The sequence below is a fragment of the Papio anubis genome, chromosome 5 (assembly GCF_008728515.1).
Source record: "Papio anubis isolate 15944 chromosome 5, Panubis1.0, whole genome shotgun sequence".
NCBI lineage: Eukaryota > Metazoa > Chordata > Mammalia > Primates > Cercopithecidae > Papio > Papio anubis.
Window position 1 is genome coordinate 120,121,511 of NC_044980.1, and position 19,286 is coordinate 120,140,796.

Below are 19,286 nucleotides of genomic sequence, written 5' to 3' on the forward strand. Positions count from 1 at the left end.
TTAGCACATTTGGATTTTTTCCAGTTTTTGACAATTACACATAAAACTTCTCTGAAAACTTATGTACACATCTTTGTATGGGCATACATATGCTTTCATTTCTCTTGGGTAATACCTGGAGTTGAATGGCTGAACCACTTGGTAGTTGTACACAAGTGGTCAGAGATACTTTATTTGAAATAGTCAAAATCTGGAAATTTTGTCTGGTATTGCTTTGAATCTATGCAACTATTGGAGGAGAATTGATATCTTATTAATAGAGTCATCTGACTCACAAACAAGTGCTGTCTCACTATTCAAGATAATATGTATATTGTGCTGTTCTTGGGTAGAGTGTTCTACAAATGTCAAATAGATCAAATTGGTTGACAGTTTTGTTCAATTCTTCTTTACTTTCTCTCAACAATGTTGTTGGTTTTTAGTGTACAGGTCCTTCACATCTTTGACTTGATTTGTCCTTAAGTATTTCATATTTTTTGATGTTATTGTAAGTGGCTATTCAATTTCTGATTGTTGCTAATATATAGAAATATAATTGAGGTTTTGCATATTGACTTTTATCTGTAATCTTGTTAATGCTCTTTTTTAAAGTAGTTTTTCTGTAGATTCCATTAGATTTTCTAAATAAATACATATATTTACATAGTCTATAAATTAAGGCAGTTTTACTTCTTCCTTCCCAATCTATATAAGCTTTATTTCTTTTCCTTGCCTTATTATATTTGCTGGAACCCCCAGTATAATGCTGAATAGAAATGGTAAGAGCAAGAATCCTTGTTCTGTTGTTAATCTTAGAGGAAAGCATTTCATTCTTTTACCATTGACTATGTTAGTAGTAGGTTTTTCATATTTGCCCTTTATCAGGTTGAGGAAACTCGCTTCTGTTTCTAGTTTGCAGAAATTTTTTGTTAGGAATAAATATACTTTTCTAAATGTTTGCTAAATGCAGACATCTTTTGAAATAATCATATATATATAATCATTATATATATATATGATTATTTTATCATTCAGGTCTACTTAAGTTATATATATATGTATATATGAAAGAACAAACCTCTACTCACCTGGTCATAAAGTTTAATCCTTTTGCATATTGTTGCATTTAATTCACTAAAATTTTGTTTAGAATTTTTGCACCTATGTGCATGATATTCGTTTGTAGTTTGTTTGTTTCTTTTTTACTGCAAATGTCTCTGGTTTAGTGTTAAGGTAATTTTGACCTCACAGTTGGGAAGTTGGGAAGTAGTCTCTGGCCTTCAATTTTCTGGAAGAAGTTTTTTTAGAATTGGTATTTTTTCTTCTTTTAATGTTTGGTATAATTCATCATTGAAACCATCTGGAATTGGAGGTTTTTTAAAATAGGAAAGCTTTTAACTATAATTTAATTGCTTTAACATATATAAGTCCATTCAGGTTATTTATTTCTACTTGAATAAGCTTTAGTAGTTTCTTCATTTCATCTAGGTTATCAAATTTGTTGGCATAAAGTTTTTATTAACATTTACCTTTAAAAAATCTATAGATTTTATAGTGATATCACTTCTCTCATTTCTAATACTGGTAACTTGTGTCTCTTCTCTTTTTTCCCTGATAAGTATGGTTAGAAGTTGATCCATTTTGCTGATCTTCTCAAAGAATTAGGTTTTACTTTTGTTAATTTTCTCTTTTGCTTTTCTGTTTTTTATTTTATTGATTTTAGCTTTGATTTTTATTATTTCTTTTACTCTCCCTTTCATTGGGGTTTTATTTGATCTTTATTTTCTAGTTTCTTAAGGTGGAAACTGAAATAATTTCAGACTTTTCTTCTTTCATAATGCAGGCATTTGGTGCTACAAAATTTCCTCTATGTGCTGCTTTAACAGCATTTCATAATTTTGACACGTTGTGATTTTGTTTTCATTTACTTTAAAATACCTTCTGATTAATATATCTTTTGATTTCTTTATTGACTTTGAGTTATTTAGAAGTATGTTATTTAGTTCCAAATATTTGGAAGGATTTTCCAGATATCTTGCTGTTACTGATTTCTAACTAAATTTCCTTATGATTAGAATACTGCTTTGTATGCGCTGAATCTTTTAAAATTGACTGAGATTTGTTTTATTTCATAGAATATGATCTAACTTGATTATTGTTCTGTATGTTCTTGAAAAGGAAATATATTCTGCTGTTATTGGGTGGAATGTACTATAAATATTAATTAGATCAAGTTGGTTTTAGTTTCAAATCTACTATATCTTATTTTCTTTTTAATTGTTCTATCAATTATTAAGACTAGTTATTCAAATCTCCTGCTTTAGTTGTATCTATTTCTCATTGCAGTTTCTGAAACTGCATGCATAATGTTTAATGTTTGGGATTATTGTTTGGGATTATTATTTCGTTAATAATGGATTGAACATATTGTCATTATAAAGTGACATTCATTATCTCTACAAATAGTCTTTGTTCTGAAGTCTTCATTTGATATTAATGTAGCTACTCCAGCTTTCTTTTGATTAGCATTAGTATGTTGTTGTTTTTTAACATACCTTTACTTTAAAAATATTTGCATTTTTATCATGTGTGTTTCTTGTACTTGTAAGCAGCATATAGTTAGGTCTTACACTTTTAATCCAATCTGTTAATCTCTGTCTTTTAATTTACGTATTAGACCACTTATGGTTAATATGATTATTGATATAGTTAGATTTGATTTCTGCTTGTCCCATCTGTTTTTTGTTCTCATTTTTCTCTTTTATACTTTCATTTTAAGTTGAATATTTTTTATAATTCTATTTTATCTTCTTTGTTGGCTTACTAGCCATAAATCTTAGTTGTATTGTTTTTGTGGTTGTTTTGGGGTTTATAGTATCCACAGTTAACTCTTCTCACATTGTAATTTGAGTCAAAATGATGCTTCAGGGAGAGAATGAGGTATGTATCTAATGGCCAGATTTCTAATTCCCCTCATATCTTTTGGCCATCCCACTTGGACTAGGTTGTGACACCTTTACTTAAAATGTATGACACAAGTTCTGAGTTCTTGTATCTCCTCCTTATATAGATGGGTCTTCCATTTTTCTGCTAATGTTTATTTTTATTTAATTTAGTAACCGACTCACCCAAAAGATCATTCAAAAAAGCAGTGTATTAGTTACAAATAATGTTTTGCTGCAATAAGTAGAGATCTGAAAAATAGAAACATATACATAATAAGGATCATCATGTCATGATAATTCTGGAAGTGGGTGGTTTATGGCACTTATTTATCCATGCCAAGAATTCAGAGTGAAGGGTTCCATGATTCTCTTAGTCCTTCCCTCAGAGTTGCCTGGTGCTCTTTGCAGATTCAGCGATGTCCACACACCAGGCAGCAGGAAGAAGAAAGAGAAGGGGAGTTGCATTTACCAACTGAATCTGTCTTTTGGCATTGTTTTCCACAAGGGCATTTCAATCTAGAAAGAGGGCCAATAAATGTAGTTTATTGCTGACATCACTGCTGGCCGTGGTACAAGTAAGATTCTGTTAATAAGGGTAGAAGAAAGAATAGACATTGGGTATACAATTGGCAATGTCTGCCAAAGACACTGCCAGTAGTAGCTCTTTGTACTTGCCCTGAAATGACATGAAAACCCTATAAGGAATGGAGAGAAAAGACTTATAGATACAGAGTTTTTGTATTATTATTATTATTATTACATTTACTAAGTGCAAATGTCTAGGTTCCTAGCATTCTCAAGTTCTTTCCACCACTGATCAGCCATCTATGGACATCACACATATGGACCACTGGTGGCTGTGGGGTAAGAACCCCTGACCCTAAGCAAAAAGTTATGCAACTTTGGGGATGGGATGCGAGGAAAAAGGTGTGTGAAGCAGCTGTTTGGGGGCACTGCTCCCTGCAACATTTTTTCAAAGATATCCATTTTTTCAGCTCAGATGTTTTCTCTTTCATGAGATGCTCTTGATCTCACCCCAGTTAGAATTAACTACTTCCACAGTCTCCACAGTATTGTTACAACAGTTTTATTGAGATGTAATTCACATACCATACAATTCAACCATTTAAAGTGTACAATTCACCCATTTTTAGTATATTCACAAAGTTGTACAGCCGTCACACAATCAAGTTTTGAATATTTTTATCATCTCAATACAACCCTTATACCTATTAGCCATCAATCCATATTAACCCACAGCCCTAGACAAACAACTGATATCCTGTCTATCCATATGATGTTGTCCATTTGGACATTTCAAATAAATTGAATTATTCAGTATGCTCTCACAGTATTTTTCTGAAACCTGTCTTATTATCCCTGGATTCTACTCTGCATTTATTGAGTTTGATGGCTCTACATCAGTATTCCCTTGAAGACTAAGAGTTCCCAGTCTGCCATCTTTGTATACACAGTATGGCCTATCAATGTACCTAATGCATCAGTAAATATTAAACAGAAGAAAAAGAGAATTACCTTTCCATTTTATAAACAAACATAATAGGGTAGGCTGCAATATAATGTTTGGAAATATGAAAGCAAAGTGGTTCCTGTGCACTTGTAGTAGCAATTAGATTTTGTAAGGACTTTGCACGTAATTGTCCTCAGACAAAAGTGTGGGGAAGATAAAGTTTATCTTGGAAGTCAACTCTCTGCTTCTTTCTCCTTCTTCCTCCTTTGAATCTTTTGACTTCTGACTCCAGGCCATCTAGTATACCTCCCTAGTATCTGACTCAGAACACCCTCTATCATCCTTTTCACCCCTGCTCCCTCTCACTTCCATTAAAATCCATCTTACATTTTGGTCCACTGGGAGTCAGGGACCTGGGTTTAATACCAACTATGAATATTGGGGAAAGTACCCATTTTCCTGATCTATTTTCTCATCTGAAAAATGCAGGAATGATGCTCAGTAAAGGCACGTTTAACTCTAAAACTCGATATTCCTCTGTAGCAACTCAGAGAATAAATGAGAGAAAATAAGATTTGTGACTTCCACTCTTTGCTCATAACATCAGCATAAAAGGAATTTCTGGGGACAGATAGGTTAGCTGGAAGGTTTGTGTCTCTATTGGACAGTTGTTTTCAAGAACTATTTTGATTCTGGAAACATTTTCCATATTAATTTAAATAAATATATTATATTCTTTAAGACAATGATATATACTGTCTTTAGAGATATAATTGGTTTATAAAGAAGTCTTTAGTCTGTCTACTCCTCCTTTTACTTTTTTTGGCATCCCTAGGTGAAAATCCAAAGGGAATTGTATGTGGCAGAAGAAAAACTATTGAGTATAGTTAATGGTTGTCAGTATTAAAGCCAAGTATTTACAAGTAAAAGGAATGAGGTCCATGTCATTGGTAATGGGATTTAAGTGGATTTAGGAACTAAGACTGAAACAGGAGCCTAATTAGAGAAGATTCCAGGGTCATCATGTCAGTGCCCACCTGTCCATCAGGCAGACAGAGTGTCCACAGCTTTCGCTTCAAAGACATGGTCTGTTCTTCTCATCAGTGTCTCTTGCCTCCTAGTTCTTGAGGGAAAAGACATCTTGGCTGCCCCGTGCAGCTTGCTGTGTCTGAAGGAGCATACTGAGTGCAGGTTGAGATTCAGCTTATGTCTGGCCTCTGAAAAAGATTCAGACTCAGAATATGATATTTAATGATTTTCTTAAAGATGGGTGCAGAAAAGAAATCATATTAGATAGATTATCTTTGCTTGGGTTATTCTAGTTTTAATTGCCCTTTTAAAAATAAGAAGAAAGGACATGGGTAGGGAATAAAATATCTATTCCCATTCATGGGACAGCCGCACTTATAATGGTTCCTTTGTACCTATTCTTTGTATCTCAGCTACTGAACATTTGCTAAGTGGACCTCTGTTCCTTTTTTTCTTTTCTAGTACACTTTGGGGTTTTCTACATGAACAATTAATGTCTTTAGCCTACATTGGTTTTTCATGTGGAGCATGTTAGTTATAGAAGCAACACCCAGAGTAGGTGACATCTGAAGCTGAATGGGGGAGGTAAGACCAAGGTAGTAATTGAGCTCAGCTAATCTCTTGGTGGTGGAGTGGGCGTCTGTGTCACGCATGTGCCATAGTCAGTGTTTCTGCACCTTGGTGAGTTAGCACATTAGAGAATATAGAGAGGTCTATAGCTTACTCTGTCCTCCTCTGTTGCTTCCCTTTGCTCTTTTCCATCTTTGATGAGGTTTGTTTCTTGATGTGGAGAGCCCAGAGATAGTGGAAAAGAGCATGGAGCAGAGATGGCACTTGTATAAGGGAGTCTAATGTGTGAAGATTCTCCATCATAGAAGTAGGATTTTGTGTTCTTTCCTTTTAGATTCCATCCCAACAATATTTCTCATCATTTAGATCATTATTTGTCTTTAGGCATCAATGCGCAGAGGTGATTCCATTGGCTTTAGCTTTAATTAAGAAAAAATAAATCATTAGGGAAGCAGATTCCCTCCTCCAATTCCTAATTAACTTACAGGCAAATTTGTTTTCTGCTAATGACACATCCACATTTTGTTTCAGACTCTGGCCAAATGTTAGCTCAAGGTTTTCATAAATGTAATCCATATTTTAAAATTACCATCACGGATTTTAAAAAATTATTATAATTGACTGAACTTCTTGGAATTCATTTCATAAAACACAAAGTTTGCACTATCGAGAATCACACATGAGAACATTGTGTGATTATCGAGCAATCTCAAAGTGTTCTGAAGCAGGTCTCCTTTGATTCTGCACATAGAAATCTACTTATTATCTTTTTTGGAGTTAACAAAATAAGAGCAACAAAAAAACAATGGATTGGGATCCAACCAAATGCAATTCTGATTCTTAGTTCTCTGGAACATATGCTTAACTTATGCATTTATTTACCCATTCTAATAAGTGCTAGCTTGATATTAGAGCAAAGTGCTAGGCTGGCTTGCTCAATCTTACCTTTCTTACCAGTTGATTCAGGTGGAACTCATTTGGTGTCACCCTGGAGTTAAGAGTCAACACAACTACAATTAAAACCAAATTTTAATCTCCAGCTTCTGTGGTGTATATCAAAAAAGTAGTGTGTGGGAGAGAAAGATGAGTCGAGTGGTAAAAAGTGAAAATGAAGATAAAAGATGAAAAAAATGAAAGGATAGAGAAGAAAGGGAGAGCAGCGAATTGAGACCTGTCCATAGAATACCGGAAACATTCTCCCCTCGTAGCCAGCTCCTTGCCAGATGAATACAAAACTCTAGGTTGCTCTGATGGAATCCAGCTTTTTGAGTACCCAGAAGTTTTCAAATTCTCAAATGATAATATTAATTATTTTGTCCAATAAAATCTTACATAGATGCCCAAGATAAAAAACAATTTAAGTTGTATTAATATAAATCTACGTTATAAATGAACATTTATAAAATTTCTTTTGTATGAAGTTAATTCGTGGGAACTATACTGTTAAACACAAAAGTTTGAAATTCAAGAATATGGAGAATACTTCCTTTCATCAGCCACTACATTCAATTTCTGTGTTTTGTTTTAAATGCACAGTGTCAAAGAAGTCTTGTTTCACATTAAAGGCAAAGAGTATCTAATTTTTAAAACTTCTGGAAATATTCAAACAGAATTTTAGTAGCTTTACTATGTTGAAGAAGGATAATTGGTAAACTTGGGTCTGAAGGCTGTTCACTGTAATAGTTGCAAACATAGATGCCATCAGCACCTAAGACAAGTGGGAGGCAAACCCTCTTGTTTTAACATATTTACAGTGGGTGCCAGAGCTCTCACTGGTGGAAGAGTCCCCTGTACCCATGCTGCCATTGAACACAGTGTGAGATAGCATCCAGAGCATACCCTGCACTGCTAGACCCAAGCCTACTGTGGCATTTAGTTGAACTTTGCACACTCAAGTATCGTAGTTTGCTGGCTTTAGGTATGTACATACCTAAATTTTAACAAAAGAACAGTACCTTGTGCTTAGAATGACATCTACAAGTTCAAACACAAACCTAGAGGTGGAAGGAGACACTGAACCCTGAAGTTGGCACATATTGACTTAACTTGGCAGCAAAAATCAAAATAATGCAGGGCCAGTATGTTCATATGTTACAGGCAAGTTCTGCTTTTAATTACAATGAAATATGTAATTGACTCAAATATTATGAGGTTGCTAAGCACTTCCTTCAAATTCTAGTATCAGAAAATTCTACCCTCGACCAGAGTCCCAAGCTCACCAGTCCTGGTATTCCTCACTAAATTGCCTAGGTGCTAAAGAGTTATTCTGATGAGAGCAAGAGAGCTTGTATTTTCCAAAATTTATGGCCACTTTATTTCATTGTGGTGTCATCTCCCTGTTGGTTTCTTATAACAAATGTATACTTTTCATTAAACTATTCCTAGCGAATTCTCAGAATAAAGTCCCAATACCTTAATTTGGTTTTCAGAGTCTCTCTCTCTCTACCTTGCAAAGCTATTGCCCCAAACACTGCCCCCAACATAACTTATTTGTTTTTCTTTTTACCTGTTGCTTTTGCTTTCTCTTCACCTAAAATGCCCACCCTTATATATCTTCATGTCTCAATCTTATGATCAAGACCTTAGAAGTAGTCATTTATGGTTCAGCAATATTTATGCACTGTGTGTGTGTGCACATGTGTATATATACATATATACACACACATATTAAACATACACCTTAGTGCATGAATCACATAAATTAATACTAATGACATGGAAATATTATTGTCATTATATTAAGTGGAAAAGCATATTGAAAAAGATGATTCTATTTTTTTGAGGAGAAAAATATGTAGGAAAAAATTCCTGAAGGTTTTACATCCACAAAAATGTTACCAGTTTGAGCTACTGGAGATAAGGCTTATTTTACTTATTGGTGTTTTATATATTTGGGCAGTAAGTCTTTTGTAATAAGACATGCACTAATAAAATGCATCTCTAAAGTATATAGCACCTCATACCACCCTTAAATAAAATTTTAGAATATCTGAACCCCAAACCCTTTAAGTTGTTCTCACAATTATGCATATATCTAGATATTTTAAATAATGTTTAACCAATGTGCATGGTACTAAGGTTGTTGATAATGCTAAGATTTGGCACAGCGTATTTTAATGCCTATTTTGGAAATCATCAGACTGTCCATTCACTCACGTTTGCAGTGATGCCCCTTTGTCTGCAAGGGTAGAGTACACCTGAGATATTTACTAATGAAAGAGCATTGAGATTTACTGTTTTCCAAAGACCTGGGTGGCATTTTTCAAATATCCTCCTCAACAGAAAAAGAGCAAGCAATTCTGCTGTGTCATAGTTGTGAACAACATGTTCACAAAGAAGTGTGACTACAGTTTCTGGTGAATGTATTAGTAAAAAAAATCATAATACATAATCATAATACTCCCCATCCACTCTGTCACTCTGAGGCCCTGATATCCTGCTTTGTGGTTTGTTTCTCCACATAGGCTCCTTCTGACACAAAAAGGATATATTTGATACTCACTGATAATTTTTTTAAAGAGTGAATTAGGCAATTTTCCTTGAATCGTCTTTTCTAATTTAGCATGAAGTAGAATAGAATAGTAGAAATGATGGGATTTATTTGGCGATACTAAAATAAGAAGGGGAATTGTTTGGTCCTACAGCAGACTGTAAGAGGGCTGAGGAATGGATTGAAGAAAATTATCAAGCATGCATGTTGTTTTTAAGTGATACTTGAGACTTGGATGTGCAACAGCTGTGTTGTTGGCTTTTTTTTTTCTTGTGCCAACTTTCTTTATTTGATTGATTTTCTCTCTGACAGCCCACTGTGCTGATAAATGTGTCCACGGTCGCTGTATTGCTCCAAACACCTGTCAGTGTGAGCCTGGCTGGGGAGGGACCAACTGCTCCAGTGGTAAGTTTCCACCTGCTGTTGTCCGTCTCGGGATGTTTTTGCTGTAGGGGCCTCCTTGTCTGCAGATGACCCTGGGTCATGCTTTCCCTCTTCATCCCTACACAGAGCGTAGTGTGAATGCCACGTCCATCTCAGTCATACAGTTTCTTTTAAATCTGTACATGTACATATACATTGTTTGTTGATTAAGTATAACGAAAAGTTCTTGGAAAGAAGGAAATTTCCGCAATCATACAACAGCTCATACTTCTGCGGATGTGAATGCATTTTCTAGAGTAGGGTCCACAATTTAGGCTCCTTACTTCAGTAAGGCAGTTGTGGTAACATAGCTATTGTATCCTAACTTCTGTTTTTACCTGTTGATTTCTCCAAGAAAATTTCTTGGTGGTTAAAATTTACCACCTGTTGGTTTTTAACTCAGATGTGAAATTGGTATTTTTGATGCTAACATATCTTTTTGTCTCTGAATTCTGAGATGCAAATAATGAGTACTTGCTCAGATAACTTTCGGGAGACTTATCTGTAATAAATGAAAATTCATGAACATTTTGGTACTTGTTAAATAATTCCTAACATAGTGTATCATTTGTCTCCATTGTGTTAGAATTATAATTCTAAAATGATGGCATTTTGGACTCAAAGCAGTCTACACCTAACATTTCATATTCATTATCGTAAAGATTATATCATGGAATGTCATGTAATACAGTTACTTTTCTAAATTTCACAGTTTAAACCAAAATCTTCTGGCTAACTTGTTGCTGTGCACGTAATTGCATCCACTTCCTTTTCCTTTATACTTCTTTTCTCGCCTTGAGAAACGTGAGAAGGAATTAAAGTGCAACTAAATTGTAATGCGTGAAACATTACATTTAGAAAAAGGAAACAATCGTTTTAAAAAGTTAGCAAGTTCGCATGACAGCACAAATTTCTCTTCATTGCCATCAAGGAATTTTTTGAAATTAGTCTGAATGGACTTATTTCAATAAGCTGATTTTAAAAATTTTTACTTGCTTACTTTGGAATTGGGGAGATTATTTATCTTGCTAGGACTACTTGTTTCGGACTTGTGATCTCTTGGCTCTCCTTGAAGCAGCATCTCCAGGGGAAGCCCTTGTGCCGTCTGTGCACAGAACGCTTGGTGTGAAAGAGCCTTTTTACTGTACCTTAAACAGTGACTGGGAGTGTGTGTGTGTGTGTGTGTGTGTGTGTGTGTGTCTTTCTGCCCCTGACAGGCTTCTCAATTCCAGGGAAAAACTGTCTTGCAGGGTTTTGTTTTGCTTCTGTTGGAAATCAGGAGGAGAGTGGGCATTTTGTTCACACGCCATTGAGGCAAAATGTTTGGGATGTGGGATTTGGCTCATGTCCATTTTTCTGGCCGAGTGACCTCAAATGTGATGTTGCTTTCATTAACTTTTCCAGTTTAAAACTCAGTTGTGCCTAGACATCTTGAAGAAAAATAACATTATTATAAACTAGTGGGATAGGGAAGAGTGGGCATATTCGTCATTTGAAACTATGTGGTTTGCCACTAATTCCAGGACAAAAAAGCTACAGAATAACTTCAGTTGCATTCATACTTTGTCTCCTAAGAACTGCAGACTACCTTGAGCTGAGGGCTCAGACTGAAGAGTGTTTGTGTAAGCAAAACAAAAGCCTACATGGGTTTCAGACTCTCTAGAACTGATTAGGACCTTCTAGAAAATAAACTGTTGCTTTATTTTGGAGTTTAATGGAGACTCTAGAATTCTGAGAACAGATGTTCTTGTAACACTGAAATATGATACTGAGGCAACTTTTAGTTTATTTTTACAACTCATGTTTGACTTTATGATGAACAAAAGCATAAATAAACATGAACAGATGTCTGAAATGTTTAAAGGTGTTCTGAGAAAAACATTTCTGATACCTTTTTAAGCAGGTAAAAAATGATATTCTGAGCTGAACCCAGAATATGGGTCTTGCTATCTGAGTTTTGTCTGTGGCAATCAGCCTAATATCAGGAAATGTATCATTTTGTTTATTCTTGACCAGATAATTCTGGAACCAAAATTTATTGTCTAGTAATGTGCTACTTAGCAGAGTTTAAATGGCCTAATTTCAAAGGATTCTATTTCCATCTCCCCTCCTCTTTGGTTATTGTTATGTATCAATTTGATGGTGTACATTGGATCCATAAAATAATTCCTTTGATAATTAGACTGGCTCCTTGTATCACTTATGGTACAATCAGGAGACAGAAACCACAGTAATTTTTAAATTTTTTAAGTATAAATTTGTTTTATTTTGGAACACTTTTAGACTTATAGAAAAGTTGCAAAGATAGTACAGAGCTCCTGTGTGCTCAAACCCAGCCTCCCCCATTGTTAACTTCTTAAATTATTATTAGTTTGTCAAAACTGGGAAACTGACAGTAGTATATTACTATTAAATCAACTGCAGATGTTATTTGAATTTTATCAGTTTTTGCACTAATGTCCTCTTTCTCTTCCAGATTCCAGCTCAGACCAACACACTACATTTCACTGTCATGTCTCCCCTGTCTTTTCTGATCTGTGACAGTTTCTCAGTCTTTCCTTGTTTTCATGACCTTGATATTGATAGTCTAGAGGAGAACTGGCCAGGTATCCTGTAGAATGTTTCCCAATCTGTGTTTGTCTGGTGTTTTTCTCATGATCAGACATGGGTTATGAGTTTTGAAGAGAATACCGGAGTTGAAGTGCTCTTTCTCTTCACATCATATCATGATATCCATGTGACATCACTGATGTCATCACTTGGTTAACCTTCATCAGTTGGTTGAGGTAGTGTGCTAGGCTTCTCCACATAAAGTTACAATTTTCCCCTTTCTGTACTCTACTCTGTAGAAGCAAGTAACTAAGTCTCTCTTACCTTTAGGGATGAAGGGCAGGACTCAAGCTCCATGTCTTTGAGGAAGGAATATCTGCCTATATTATTTGGAATTTTTCTGTAAGGAAGATTTGTTTCTTCTCCTGCATTTATTCAAACATTTATTTATGTCAGTAAGGACTCATGTGTATTGATTTGACATTTTGGATTATAAAACAGTATTACATAATGTATTTTGTTGCCCAGGTCATTCCAGCTTTGGCCATTGTGTGCTTTTTTGTTGTTTTTAGACGGAGTCTCACTCTGTCGCCCAGGCTGGAGTGCAATGGCACGATTTTGGCTCACTGCAACCTCTGCCTCCTGGGTTCAAGCAATTCTCATGCTTCAGCCTCCCTAGTAGCTGGGCTTACAGGCCTGTGCTGCCATACCTGGCTAATTTTTGTAGTTTTAGCGGAGATGGGGTTTCACCATGTTGCCCAGGCTGGTCTCGAAGTCGTGACCTCAGGTGATCCACCCACCTCGGCCTCCAAAAATGCTGGGATTACAGGTGTGAGCCACTGCGCCCAACCCATTGTGTCCCTTTGACGTGACTCATCTTTTTGATTTTGAGTGCTTTCTTACTTTCTGGTGCTAGAAGATATTCCAGGCTCATTTTTTATTTTTCCTGCTGCAGCCCTAAAATGAACGATTTTTCAAAGGAACCTTGGTACCTTTTATTGTAGAGTGGTATATATATACCAAGATCTAGGTGTGGTCATTGCTACTAGGACACAAAGTAACTTCAAAGGAGAAAGTTAAATATAAAGAATTATTAACTAACTATAATAGGAGATTGGAGTAATGGGGGATGGGCTAGTAAGAAGTAGATAGATCTCTAGAGAATATAGGAATAGCAGCTATAAGAAGGAACCACTACCCCTAGGGTGGAGATAGAATGTACAAAGAAGAAACCCCACTAAGGGTGTGATCCAGAACTGCTGGAAAGGGCACAGCCACAGCTCACTCAGATCCAGAGAGGCTGCTGTGGTACTATTCTAGCAGAACTTGCTGGAAATATGCCCTCTAGAACTTTTATAGGACTTTTGGAAAAAATTCTTCATGGAAAAGTCTCACCAGAAGCACTCTGCTACAAAAAAGGGGAAGTTGTTGGCTGATGGGTGCTGCTAGCCACAGTGTACTACGGGAGCTAGATGCTAGAGAAGCTGTCCATGCTGCAAGAACTTGGTTCTGGATAAGCAATTTGTGCTACAGAAACAAGGCATTGGAAAAGCCATAGGTGCTCCAGGAGCCAGGTACTGGCGCAGCCATTGACACTGTGCTTACATTGCAGAAGCTTGGTGCTTTAGGAGCTAGCGCACTACGTGCTCTGAGTGCACTGGAACTAGAATGGAAAACTCCTTTTGCAATGTCTCTGTAGCGCCCCTGATTGAAAATACGTAACAGTTGGCCAACTGGCAATAGAAAAATATTTGGAGGGCACATATCCGTTTATGTAGAGCAGGCAATGAAGGATAAATTTAGAGCTGAAAGGCAATAAGTTGATAACTGTTGATGTACACTCCTTTGGTTATCTAACTCCTATATGCACCCTCCACACACGTTTGCATTCCTATACATTAAAAAACCCTGTATTTCCACCTAGTATACAGCAATTCATCTTAGACGTGAACATGCTCATACTCTCTTCCTAAAATGAGGAGATGCAAGTCCCAACATTCACTGGATTCATTGCTGGTTATATTAATTTTTTTTCAAATTAAGTCACAGTTCTGCTGAATATTCTGTTTCCTAGATACTAAAGTTAACTTGCAACAACTAGCATATAAAACAAAAAGGAAAAAAAGAAAATAGCAAATAAAAATAAGTATATACATATAACAAACAAATAACAAACATTAAGAGCTATTACAAACGTCTTTCATGTAATTGGTCACAAGATGATAACTGATATTTATGGCTTCTCTCTTCTACTTCCCATCCCATATTTCCCCCACTCTCAGCCCAAACTTCAGTTACTTGGGGTTATTTACCTGGTGGAGTGGCTCAAACCTCCATTACTGAAAGATCTGCATTCCTACTTGTCCTGCCTTTTTTTGATTGTTGACATTTCTCATCAGCATTTATTACTGGCATGGGAGTATTAAGAGGTAATCCACAGGATCCTTGGGTTCCAGCCATAGTTCTTCCCTCCCTGTGCAGCAGCAACCCAATTTTCCCTTGAAACTCGGATTTCCCAATCTGGATCAATCACTCCAACCAGAATATTAACTCCTTTTATTGACATTAGGAGTCTAAAATGGTCAGATGGTAACCAATTGATAACCATCATACATAGCTATCTTTTTTTTTTCCTTTCTAAAATACATGGGTGATTAAGGGACTGCCAAATACCTTCAAATGTCCAGTTCCACAGAGGCTTCTCTTTGACATTTGATATGTCTGTTTACCTTGGCAGCTGAGGGAAAGGTTCCTGCCTGTGACAGTCAGTGTTCCTGGCTTTCCTAGGTCTCAATGTATTCTCTGTATAAAAAACCAGGCATGTCAGAGAATTGTAAAAAGTTTGTTCTCCTAGAATGAAATCATGATTTATTTGACTAGACTTAGACATATTCCTTCTTTTTAAATTGGATTAAAATTATTATTTTAAAAAAGCACATGTGTTTTACCTTTATTGGCCTCTTAATGCATATCCTAGCTTTTATGAGTGAATGACATTAATCTATTTTATGTCATCTCCTTCTCCCCTCCCCTCTTTCCTGCTCTAGCTCTGTTCTTCCCTCCGTCATTTATCTGCTCATGCATCAATTCTCCATTGCTCTTCTCCTCTCACTGGATGATAAACAACTCCTGGAGGGCAAAGGCCATGTGTTATTAATCTCTGTAAGCCTCCATTGTGCCTGACATGTGGTTGGAGCACAGTAAAGCTTCCATTTAATTAGATTGAAGGAATCATATGATTCTATATGATTCTGAGAAGGTCATTCATGTGTTCATTTTGTGAACTTTCATTGAATGATTACTGTGTGCAAGGGACTGCACTGAATGCTTGGGATAAAGGAACAAATGAGGAATGGTTGCTGCTCTGACAGAACTCATAGCTTAGGAGAAAGATAAAGTGAAAGAAAGAGAACTGTCTCTGTAGAAGAGGTAGATTGAGGGAAACTGGATGGAGTCAGATAAGATTGTGAGAGATTTTCTGAGTGGACGAGGGAGAGGAGGGCTAAGAGTATACAGCCCTTCACTTTCAGATGGGAACAGAAAACAGATTGCTATAGACTACTCTTCCAGAAACTTCCCTGAGAAGCCAAGGAGAGGAAGAAAAGAAATAGAGAGTTAGTAAGAAGTAAGTGTAGGGTCAAGAAATTTTTTTTTCTTTTTTAAGCCTTTGTCTATGTTTTAAGGTGAAAAAGACTCCGAACCTGAGAAGATGGTGAAAGAAAAGAGGGAGAGGCTAGAGACCGGGTTGAGAGAGTGGATTGTGGAATAGAGGCAATAAGGCTCCTGAGAAGACAGCTGGGAGATGTGATGGGATCCTGGGCACTGACTGAGAGATTAGCAAGGAGTACTTCCCATTCCCAACAGAATGAGGAAGAAAAGCATGGCTAGAATAGGTGTAAACAGGTTTCTAGGTGTCAGGGGTGCTGGTGGGCAATGGGGAGGAGAATCTGAAGAAGTCTATATCAGATGACCTTCCTTCTCTTGATAAACTGGCAGGAGAGAATCTGCTGACATAAAAGGGGGCAGAAGGGCGGTTACATTGGTGATGATGATAGTAATAGTTCATCTTTATTGAGCACTTGGTATGCAAGCATCATTATAAGAGCTTTACAGGAATTGCTCTCTTAATGGCCACAACATACTATGAGATGGTTGCAGTTATTGTTCCTAATTTACAGATGAGGAAACGGAGGTGCAGAACATTTAGGTGACTTGCCTGAATTTATATATCTAGTAAGTGATGGAGCCAAACTTGCATCTCATTCAGAGCCAGTAACTTTGATTACTGTGGTATGGGGCCTCTGGAAGTTGGAAAACAGGTTTACTGAAAGTAGCAAGAGTCAAAAACAGTGAGGAGAATGAGAGCAGGAGACAGGGGCAGACAACACCAGACGATTATGAAAACAAACCCTCTGAGAGATGTTGAGGGCCCATTAATATTAGAGATGATGAATTCATAATGGCACCCATCTAGACTTTCCTCACTCATAATTTTGTGAATGTTGGGGCAGATTCTATTTACGATCCTTTTCAAGTCTGTGATTTTATGTACGACTTACTTTAATCAATATGTATATGCAACTCCTGAGATCTTTCTTTGTGATGGAAGCCCTTTAAACCTTTTGTATGAATAGCAATAACACATTTGTTTTCTTAAGCCATATAATCCTATTTATAATTTCTCAAACATCTATAGAGAAATCTATTTCACCTACAGCTATAGGGCACAAATGATAGAGTCCTAAATCAGCCAGCATATGGTTTTCAAATGCTTGTCCCTCGGGCTCTTTGCTTTTGACATTAGTACCACATAGAGGCAAAAATAGAAATTAACTTTGGTCTAGAAACTCCAGACTTGGGTTTTATTGAGTCACTAATAGCATTCTTGGTTAAATATACTTGGCAGTAGTGAAAATATGCCTAGGAGGCAAGACTAGCTTAAGCATTTTCAGGTGCAGTGTAAGGAACACTGATAACCTTTTGTGTAAAGCAGGCATGATGTACAGCATGGAGAAAGTAGTAAGATTTTGCCTGCAGGATATTCGAATGGGGGAATCCATTTGAAAGATATTACCAGCCAGAAACGTAAGGCTCAAAAAGCTGACATACTTCCTAGCAAAGTCTGCCATAAAGATCTATTGACTGGCAACAATGGTGGGATCGATGCTGTCTGCAGAGAGCAGACGCTGGGAGCCCAGTCCTCACTGCAAGTCCTTAACAGGCCTGTCACGCTGTCAGAATTACTTTAGAAATCAGGTTGATGGAGCAGCAAGAATAAGAGTAGATCAGTTGGGTTCACTGGTGTTGGGGGCAGGATGATGATGATAACTGGGAAGGATTGGGTTCTGAACAGTTCATCAGAATTGTCCCAAAGGTAGTTTCACTGATGGACCATCCAAATAGTTTGATAGAGGTCACAGACAGAAACTGCTGATTTTGCCTTTCCTAAGGAGTCCAAAATTTGGGCTGTTCTTTGCCACTTTCAGGAGGGGCAAAGAACTACTAACACCACCCTCCGTCACCCATCCTGGAATGGAATCGCCATCCTCCTAGCTGCTCTTCTTTCTGTGATGTTTCTGTGCCTCCCTTTCCTCATGCTTTGAACAAAGATAAGAATGTCTATTATACTCATAGGCTTGTGGGGATTAAATGAGGACTTAACAGGTATTCTCCAGTGCTGTGCCTGTCAGTATATAATGACAAGTAAATGCTACTTACGATTCCTTGTGTGACAAACATAGCTTACATCACACTTCTTCACACATGGCCCAGTCTTTTGACCGAAGAGAGGAGGGGGCAGCCCTTTGTGACATGTCTTCTTGTCTCACAGGCCACACCCTTCTTTATTTACTTATTTATTTTTGAGACTGGGTCTCGCTCTGTCACCCAAGCTGAAGTACAGGGGTATGACCATAGCTCACTGCAGCCTCGACCTCCCAGGATCATGCCATCTTCCCACCTCAGTCTCCCGAGTAGCTGGGACAACAGGCATACACCAGCAAACCCAGCTAATTTTCCAATATTTTGTAAAGGCAGGGTCTCCCCATGTCTCTCATGCAGGTCCCTACTCTGGGACTCAAGTGATCCTCCTGCCTCAGCCTCCTAAAGTGTTGGGAATTACAGGCATGGGCCACCATGCCTGGCCCCCTACTCTGCTTTAAATGGAGCCTCTCTTTGTCCACAGTTCCTTGCCATGAGATTCCTCAGACAGAAGACCTGGTAAAGTTTTATTTTATATTTATTTATTTATTTATTTATTTATTTATTTATTTATGTGGTTCATTATTTCCAACCTCTGATCACAGATGTCCTTACCAGATGAAATCAAGTCCAGTGTATATTGCTTCTGGCATAGTAAGAATACTGATGATGTTTAAATTACTTGTGCTAGTGAGTTTATGCAGTGGCTTTAAAGATAAGACTGGGCTGTCATGTTGTTTAACTCCACCTCATATCATTCATTGATTTTTCTTTTTTTTGATACTTGGTGCAATATTCATTTTTCAGCAAATCTCGTTGGTTCAACTCCAAAATATAACCCAATCCAACCTCTTCTCATTATCTGTACTGCTGCCACTCCAGTCCGTGCCACATTCTCTCTAAACTGGTGATCGCAATAGTCTCCTTGCTGGTCTTCCTCCTTCTTCCTCAGATGCCACCGAGTCAATTCTCTATGACCAGAGTGAGACCAGCGTGATCTTGTAAAAATGTACTTTAGAGCATGCTGCTCTCCTTCCCAAAACCAGCCGGAATTTCCCCTTGCAGTTAGAATAAACTCCAAAGCTCTGAGCACGATCCATCCAGTCATGCTTGATCTATTTCTTCCTGT

At 37.1% G+C, this 19,286-nt stretch overlaps 1 protein-coding gene and 1 long non-coding RNA gene across 6 annotated transcripts in view; one reads left to right on the plus strand and one right to left on the minus strand.

Annotated features, from left to right (window-relative positions):
• The window catches only part of MEGF10 (multiple EGF like domains 10), a 375,350-nt gene that overhangs the window by 276,150 nt on the left and 79,914 nt on the right, over positions 1 to 19,286 (plus strand). For all 4 annotated transcript variants that reach the window (XM_021940186.2, XM_021940185.2, XM_021940188.2 and 1 more), the window contains one exon: positions 9,797 to 9,889. In XM_021940186.2, coding sequence (XP_021795878.2) covers positions 9,797 to 9,889 — 93 coding nt within the window. The remainder of the gene's footprint in view (positions 1 to 9,796; positions 9,890 to 19,286) is intronic.
• LOC110743618 lies at positions 5,514 to 18,255 on the minus strand. 2 transcript variants are annotated; one of them, XR_002522942.2, is made up of 4 exons: positions 18,176 to 18,238; positions 15,131 to 15,259; positions 6,149 to 6,413; positions 5,514 to 5,612 (listed from the first exon to the last, which is right to left on the minus strand). It is a non-coding gene; the product is annotated as an uncharacterized LOC110743618 (long non-coding RNA). The 2 variants fall into 2 exon arrangements; XR_004183988.1 differs by lacking the exon at positions 15,131 to 15,259 and having other exon boundaries at positions 18,176 to 18,255.